General features: G+C 44.0%; 1 protein-coding gene across 2 annotated transcripts in view; it reads right to left on the bottom strand.

The window, feature by feature from the left end:
- Positions 1-6253: 6253 nt before the first annotated feature.
- LOC148128510 (vomeronasal type-2 receptor 26-like) overlaps positions 6254-9088 on the bottom strand; it is a 4046-nt gene continuing 1211 nt past the window's right edge. For both annotated transcript variants that reach the window (XM_087948893.1, XM_087948894.1), the window contains exons 3-4: positions 9013-9088; positions 6254-8051 (exon numbers count right to left, since the gene is read on the bottom strand). The exon at positions 9013-9088 is cut by the window's right edge. In XM_087948893.1, the coding sequence (XP_087805019.1) occupies positions 7389-8051; positions 9013-9088 (739 nt within the window). In that variant the 3' untranslated portion in view covers positions 6254-7388. The remainder of the gene's footprint in view (positions 8052-9012) is intronic.

The raw sequence follows: 9088 nt of genomic DNA on the forward strand, positions 1-9088 counted from the left end.
ACGAACATCATATCCCCCAGGATGACAAGGTGGTCCAATTCCTCGCCGCTTACCACTGCCGGCTCACACACCGCCCGGTAAGACAATCACCCATGCAGACGCACTAAGCCGTTCACCATTACCCGACCTCGGCGACGACCCAGCACCCACGACGACCACCCCTCAGCATAGAGGCGCTACCCGATCTGCCCATAACGCGTCAGACATTGCCCGAGAAACAAATAAAGACAAACGTCTGGCGCAGGTATTGCACTGGGTAGAGAAAGGGTGGCGGAAAAGACAACGACGAATCATTCAAACCTTTCAGAAACAGGCAAACCGAACTATCTCTACAGAAAGGTTGTTTGTTATGGGGGACAGGGTGGTCGTACCAGAGAAGTTGCAAAGGAAAGTGTTAAAACTTCTGCATGACGGGCACCCAGGCATCGTACGAACAAAAGCCTAGGCCAGAAGTTACGCGTGGTGGCCAGGCATAGACAAAGAAATTGAAGGGTGGGTGGCCAGGTGTTCACGCTGCCAAGAAACCAGACCAAATCCCCTGCCGCGCCAATATTAGAATGGGAGACCCCCAGGGGACCATGGTCTAGAGCAGTGATCCCCAACCTTTTTGACGCCGCTGCCCGGTACCGGCATCAGCTGGGCGCGCCTGGTACCGGCATCAGCTGGCTCCGCGGCCCGGCCCGGCAATCAGCTGCGCCGCCATCTTTTGATGAAAAAGTGCTTCCCGTGACCTCACCGGAAGCACGTTTTCATCAAAAGAATGGCGGCGCAACGCTCGGTGAGCTTTTCCGGTAGAAATGGCTTTCTACTCGGAAAAGCTCACCGAAGCTCTGGCGCCTATCTTTTTTTTGATGAAAGCGTGCTTCGGTGAGCTTTCTACTCGGAAAAGCTCACCGGAAGCACTTTTCATGAAAAAGATGGCGGCGCTCAGTAAGCCGCGGCCGGTAGGAGTTGTTCCGCGGACCAGTACGGTCCGCGGACCGGTGGTTGGGGACCCCTGGTCTAGAGTACATATAGATTTTGCCGGTCCCACAAGGGGGACACACATTCCTCATCACGGTGGACGCTTACTCCAATTGGCTGGAGGTAAGCGACATGAAAACCACCACAACGGAAGCCGTCACCAGGGTACTAAATAAACTGTTCGCGACCCACGGCCTTCCTGATGTCGCCGTGTCGGACAACGGGCCCCAGTTCACCTCGCTGGAATTCGAAAAATTCCTAGCAGAAAAGGGCATACGACACGCCTTGACAGCGACGGCTCATCCGCGGCGTAACGGTAGGGCGAACGGATGGTCCAATTCACAAAGAAAACCATCCAGAAAATCGAAGCACGGGAATATACAGGGAAAAATAAATAAACTGCTTCTAATACAACATATATACCCCTAACACGACCACAAACAAAAGCCCGGCAGAATTACTGATGGGGAGGAAACTAAGGTCCCCACTTGACAGACTGCACCCCACATACAACCCGGAGAAGCCCCGGACTCATCAAGCAAACACCGGGCATTTAAACCAGGCGATGCAGTCTACGCAAAAAACCTTACCGGAGACCCACTATGGGTACCGGCAACTATAACCCAAATAAAAGGTCCCCATTCATACAGACTACAAACAACGGACGGACAAGCATGGAAATGCCACATAGATCAGTTAAGATCTCGAATAAAAACACAACCGACACGCAAAGCAAACACAGACAACCCCATTAACACTAACCAAGGGGAGGGAAAATACAGGGGACCAAGAAAGAATAGAACACAACCAACCATACTCACCAGATATCAGCCAACTCGAAGCCGCACCAAGGAAAAGCAGCCAAGCCAGCTCGACCAGCCCGGAAAGACCAAGCGGAGCGGCAAAAGCCGCAGCTCGACCAACCCGGTAGACCGGGAGGGAGCTGCAGCAGCAGGCCCACACTCCAGACGATTCCATCAAATAGACTGAGAGCAACAAAAACCCGACCGAACAGGCCGGGAACCAGGAAACAACTGACCTGCGCAGGTCCAGTAGACAAGTCGGAGCCCCGCCTACTTACGGGACTACGTTGCATAGGAACGAACCAAGAGGGGAGGGGTGTTCTGTACAAAGAATTAACATACTTGCAAACCCCGCGCTGCGATTGGCTAAAGCGCACGGCAACCGGATTGGTCAGGCAAGCCGCCTGATTGGTCGTTAAGAATCTCCCGCTATTGGTCGAGCCAAGAGCGGGAGATTCGAACGATGTCATTGGCCGTGGCCGCCGCGGCTTGGAAATAAAAAGCCGGGTTTTTCCTTCCTTTCCCCAAGCATGTACTGGAGCACAATAAAGAGCTGAACTTTGTCACTGACTCCGAGCTTCCTTCCTGTGCCGGACACGATATATAGTATCTCATTAATGATGCACTGGATGAAGGATTGTGCCATGCTTGATAAGTATGTAAGGGACCCAGTTTGGTCTACTGGTTAAGCCCCCGAAGTAGAAAGCAAGAGGATGTGAGTTCAAGTCCCGCTTGGTCATGAAGCAGGCTGGGGGATTGGGGGCCAGTCTCTCAGCTCAACTCAATTCACAGGGTTGTTGTTGTGAGGAAAATGAACACACAACTACTCATTGGTACTCAGCCCCCGTGGCTTCTGCAGGGAAGGGCTTTTAAGGATGGGGGATGAGTTAGTGCACTTAGTGAACTCAAACAAGGTCTCAAAGATCTGGAAATCCAACAAGATGGGGCTGCTCTTCCCAAGAACATTTATCTGAGCAGCCTTTAGAGCAACAAGATATTTATATCGAATAACCCTGCCAAGAGTCCAAAGGGAATTAACCTCCGAGAGCTGCAACGGAGTTCCCAGAGCCGTTTCAGGGGGCCAATACAAAGAAAGAGCGCCTGAGCTGAGACTGGGCCCCTGTGGACAAGGGGCCACTCGAACTGCAGCTCACGCAGAGGTGGTATTCAACCGGTTCTCACCGGCTCAGGTGAACTGGTGGTCACCCCTCATTGGCCACAACCCCGAACCGGATCGCCCGCTTGTCCCAGTCGCTCTCCTAGCTTTCCCTACCACGTGGTGGCTGTGGCGCAGATCGGGCAGATGTCCCAGGGCTGTTGCACATGTGCACTGTCTGTGCAGCCGTGCATGTGCTACTGATGCAGTGTGCATGTGCAGCAGACCTGGGACTTCCACCTGTCCGCCCTCCCTCCCAGAGCACGTTTTCTTACTTCTCCCGGTGGATGCGCCTCTTCCAGCCCAGCCCAGCCAGCCAGCAGGTAGGTGGGCAGATGTCCTGGGGCTTCTCGCCCCCCTTGTCGCGATATGCCTGCAGGAGCCCCTCAGGCCAGCTGAGCCGAGAGCCGCCATTCCCAGGCTTCTACTCTCCCGTGCTTGGTCGATGCCTCTTCACCTTGCCTGAAGCAGCTGGCCCTGCCCCTCACCCTCCCCTCCCTCACCCGGCCTGAGAAGGTAAGGGGGACGGTGGGGGATAGCGAAGAGGCCGGGTCCCTATCTTCCCCCCTCTCTCTTCCCCACTCTGTGTCTGTGTGTGAGAGAGAGAGGTAGAAAAAAGAAAAGAAAGAAAGTAAGAAAGAAAGAGAGAGAGGGAGATTGGAGAAAGTGAATGAGATATATGGATGGATAGATAAATACATGGTAGGAGGGAGGGAGAAAAAAGGGAGAGGAAGGAAGCACACAAACCCTGGCTTCAGAAGACTCTTTGAAGCAGCACAGCAATCTAGGGCTGGCATGCAACGAATCTTGGAGGTCATCTAGTCCAACCCCCTGCTCCAGCAGGAGATCTTTACAGAATCAAAAATAGCAGGGTTATAAAGCTCTGTGTGTGTGTGTGTGTGTGTGTGTGTGTGTGTGTGTGTGTGTGTGTGTGTGTGCATGTGTGTTTGTGTGTTTGTGTTTATGGTTGTCAAAACTCCAAAAACAGGACAAGTAGCTCTGGGGAGATCAGTCATAAATTAGAACACTTGCTAAGCAACCGGCCATTAAGTGAGGACCAATTGTATTTGGTTTGCCAGTCACATGGCCACCTGGCCAAGCCCACTCAGTCACATGGCCACCAAGCCACGTCCATCTGGTCAAGTGACCACCAAGCCGCGCCCACAAATTCAAGCCATGCCCACATTTACCAGTAGTAAAAAAAATTGAATCCCACCAGTGAGTCCACAGCCTGTTATGCGGCATCTCCTATCAGGACTCAGGGATTCACTTTTTTTTTTAAACAAGTTTTATTAATTTTTCAAAAACAAACAAATCATCATTAACCATTACATACTTAAACCTTTTTCCATTATAAATTTAACAAGTCAGATAAAACCTTAATTCTATTTTAAACCATTTCCATATAAGCATACAAAAACCTCTTATCCAGTTTCTCTTTACCTCTCTTTACTCTTATTCAGTTTCATTATTATTGTTTCATCTATTTCTTTCTGACTTGGCCACCATCATTCCCATTCTATACTTCTGCAAGGTTCCACTAATTCTCCCAGAAACATAAACACAGAACACATAGAACATAAAAGAAAAACAATAAAAATCTTTTAGGAAATTAACTTGGCCCCAGATATCTCTCTCTTCATGAACTTCAATTATATTCATGCTCATCTTACATATCATTACTTATTTTATTTACCATTCTAAGTCTTCTATATTAACTTCTCCACACATTTCACTCTTCTTAATTCTATCTTAATTAACCCATCTTAATTTGAGTCATTACATTTGTATCTTTTGTCCATTCTTTATTGTCCCTTTATCTCGTTCCTTATAATAAAAAAAAAGAGAATTTCTCCTGAAATCACTAATCAGAGTATGATGCCTTTCTGTCTCCCCTCTAAATTAATCAAATTAACATTTAAAATAACACCCAGTACCCAATCCGATTCTGCTTGGTACATTCTATCTAAATAGTAAATCCAAAATAATTAAATCCATAGTTAAACAGTAAATCTAAATGTTGAATCTTATAACATTCCCATTGTCTTTTCCAAGAACAAATGCTATAATAAAAATTTTATAATAACATCAATATCATAATCTTATTAAACTCTTTAATCAAAACTCAATATTCTAAACCTTCCCTTTAATATTAATAAATTTAAAATCAATCATTACTAAACATTTCAACATTTTAATCTCTTATCAACTCTTAAACCATTTTAATTTTCTATTTCTAATACAATGCTACAATATCATCTTATGTACCTTGCAAAACCTTTTTTAAAGAATTTATACTTTACCCTTTATCCCTAAAAAAGATTCCTTTTTCCCATCTAATTTCAAAACTTTGTGGCTTTTCTCCACCATTTTCCTTCCTTTCTTCCCCCACCAAACCTTTCTACCCCTCCTTCTTCTAGCCTCTGCCTTACTGGCTTCTCTTCTCTGTTGTGTTCCTTTTCCCTTTTGTTTACTATCATTATGTTGATTTTGCACCTTATTTTTCCCCTTCTTAAATGTTTTTTTAAATCTTAAGTCCTTCATTTCTCTTCCTTTCCCTCTTCCTTCTTTATTGGTTAAATTCTGAAATTCATTAAAGATGGCTTCTTCCTCTCCTTCTTCTTCTGCTGTCTTCATCTGCTGTAATGTTTGTTGATAGTTAGCAAGCGCCATTTCTAAGAAAAGGAAGGCTTCCTTCACACCATCTCCACCATTTTTTTTGTTTGCTCATATTCTTTTCTCAGTTCCTCAACAGAAAAAGCCATTATAAATCTTTTCTTTTCTTTTCCCCTTCTTTCTTCCTACAACAACCAAGATATTTCAAAAAAAATAAAACAGTCGCAAAGTTATCAATCAGTCCAAGCCAAGGCAAAGTTCTCACTTTCTCTTCCTGGGGTAGTGTCAATCAGAAAAAAAAAAGAAAGTACAAATCTGTTTCTTAAAGTCTTATTGTAATATATTTCAGTCTTCAAATCCTTAAGGCATCTCCTCCAACAGTCTTAGCACACAAATATTTTTTTTAGTCCTCTCCCTTCTCACTTATCACTTAAAGCCAGTTTTTACCTAAAAAAAAATAGGTTTCTTAATATCCACTTATTAAATCCGTAGAGATTTTCCAGGATTCACTTTGTGACGCCTCTCCTAATAAAATATCCTGGGAAATTCGGAACTCTTTTATGTGCAAACTGCAGTTCTCAGATCAATAGGAAAGAGTTTCTCTGAATGGGGCCAAATTCTGTTCTGCCGTAATGCAAAATTATGTATTTATTTATTTAGGACATTTATATTGCCACATATTCGCACATGACTCAGCATTAGGCAGACTCTAACTGCCCCTTGACTGTCATTTATTTTTATTTTTCTCCATTATTATTATTATTATTAATTGTAATGCTGGTCTCTGACTGTACTAAAAGTGGACTGGATGAAGGAGGAAGCTGTGTTGGAGACATTTGCCATCTTGAGTTATTTGTAAATAAATACATGTTTAAGAAAACAATCTCAAAATCGTACTTGACTGCAACCTGAAACTGAGTCTTGAGAGAAGACAAGGAGGAGATTATGAGAGCAGCTTCTCCAACTTACAAAATCTCTCAGTTGGACAAGGGAGGATTCAACACTCTTCCAAGGACTGAAAGAGGTGTTGGGAGTAGTTAAAACCCTCCCCTCTCCTAGGAAAATGAAATATTTTAGGATATACTAAAAAGGGAGAATATATTTCCCTAAAAGAAAAGTAGAAACTCAGAGAGGCTGAAACTCCGCCCCTCCCACCTTTGCTAATGGACCATTACTCTGGCCTAGGCCAGTTTATTTTACATAACAAAGATCTACTCCAGGTAAAGCTATATAGGAATTGCCCAAAGCCATCACCATCATCCAGCGAGGCTCAACCAAGCCTGGGACTCAGGACAGCCTACAGAGTTGCCCCTGCATGGCCCCATGGGAGCCTGACAACCGATCAGAATACAAGCTCAAATTCAAATCCCAACAGAGGGCATCAAACAATTGCACTCTCAGCATCTCAGCCCTTCTTTCCTCAACCAAGGCATGTGCTCCTGTCCACCATTAAACCATGTTTCCAAGCAGTCACCATGTTTCCAGCGTCTTTCTTCCCCACTTGGAACTGAACCCAGAAGGAGATTTCTTCCAACAGAGGCTAGACAGAAACTTCAGATCTGCTCCCTGTTATTCCGGAGCGTCAGACAGGAGCAATTAGATGGTGCAAATCTCTTGACCTTTTGCAGCACAAGAAGGTTGAGATGTTCCCCTCCTTCTCCTTTGGGTTCCTTCTCCAAAGGATCTCAGATTAATGGATCCCTATCGGGACCCCCATACCTGCCATGGCTGCAGCCTCGGAGCCCCCAACCTCTTTTCTCCCTCCTTCCTTCCCCTCCTCGATCTGGAGGAATAAGCGGCATTCATGGCCTGGGCCAGAGTCTGAATGATACTGTAGCGATGACGGTCATTTATGATCCGTTTCCTGTTTCTTTTCTCCTGGGTCTCCAGTGGGGCTTTCTGGGTGCATCTTCTGCGGCCTTTGACAGAAAAGACGTGCTTGGAAAGGGAACAGCGAAAATAATGATCTTGAAACGGATCTTCCACAAAGAAATGGGGTTCAAAGGCAGCATCTGTTGGCCTTTTTTTGACAGATAACCAAAACTCAAAATACTATGGATGTATTTGAGAGGTATGTGCTTCTTTATTGTATACAGTGCAAAATTTGTGAGGATCCAGACTTTCCCTTCAATGGGTCCTGGCAAATGCATAAGTGCTTCATGGAAAGGAAAAATTCTGTCCCAGATGGAAAAAAATTCTATGAAGTGAACAAAGACATTGATTTGTCTCCACTTAGAGAGGGCCTCCCTGAGGGGTGCTATTTGTCCAGTTGTTGTGAATCGTTCTGATATAACCACACAAATTCCATTCCTGACAAGCATCGGAGGGAAAGTCCTCATGAAATTATCTCCATTTTCTGTGTCTGAAGCAAAGAGGCCAATCAGGGTCCATCTGAAATGGAGGAGCAGCTGGACAATTGCTGGGTATTGGAATCCTTCTTTGGGGAGCATCTGGTGGAAAAAAGGGAATCTCCTTTTATCACTCAGAGCCTCTGAAGGAATTAGAGCAGTGATCTGAAAAAGTAATGAAGAATGCTGTGTTATAATGTGGTCCAGATCAACTCCAAAATATTACTTATTGACAAACCCAATTTTGTTTTGATGAATATATAAGAATAGTTTGTTCCTTAGTCATGGTTTAAAATATTTAAGACAGAATATTAACAAGATTGTCTATAAAAATGGAATGCAAAATCATATTAAACAAAAAAAAACAATAAAAAATGCAATGTAAATTTCTGTGTCACCCATACAATTCCAACAATTAGATTCAAATTAGCAGATGTTAGATAAAATGTCTGGATCTAAGATATAGGGCTGTATTATATGCTATTTTTGAGTACTAAAACCTCTTTCTCAGCTTCTATATCCCAAATTCTTTGTGAAGCAATTTTTCAGCTTCTTCTCTAGATGTACAAGAGCACAACTGCTAACAGAAATTGACAGTTGTACAATCCAATAAGTGTTTAATTGAAATTTTGTCTGTTTTGGGACTATATGTCTGTTTCATCACTTTAATTTTAACCCAATAATTATATACCCTGAATTTATACAAAGCAGAAATTGTGTAAATTAACAATTATCTATGAGGGCAGGAGCTGAACTCCTTTTATCCATCCCAAAGATACTCTTCTTGGTCTGAATATTTTTATACATAGACAGGACTATTGCCAACTTGATTCCAATTGGATAAGGCAGATATTATTGATATGTGAAAATGAACATGCTAATGGAGGACCTCAAAACCTGGATAGTTTTTCAATAGTAGAATATTCAGTAGAATATCCTCTAGGGACCTTATGGCTCTTCAGGCCTTTAATGGTCAATTTGAAGATGAACATAATAGACTAAAACATCGTTGATATGTTCCCTAATATTCTGAAAAGCTGCTCTTGAATTCTATGAAGATATTGGATCTGTTGTTCATCCCCACCACCCCACTCACCTTACCAGATAGAGAAAAACACACACAAACCTGTGGGACTTTGTAGGTGCCTACAAACGTTGACATCTGGATGGAGATGTCCCTTCCTGCTGCATCAATCAGAGCC

Source organism: Notechis scutatus, unplaced genomic scaffold (genome assembly GCF_049901735.1).
Source record: "Notechis scutatus isolate UNSWTSFEM ecotype Mainland unplaced genomic scaffold, rNotScu1.2 NSCUSCF31, whole genome shotgun sequence".
Classification (NCBI taxonomy): Eukaryota; Metazoa; Chordata; class Lepidosauria; order Squamata; family Elapidae; genus Notechis; species Notechis scutatus.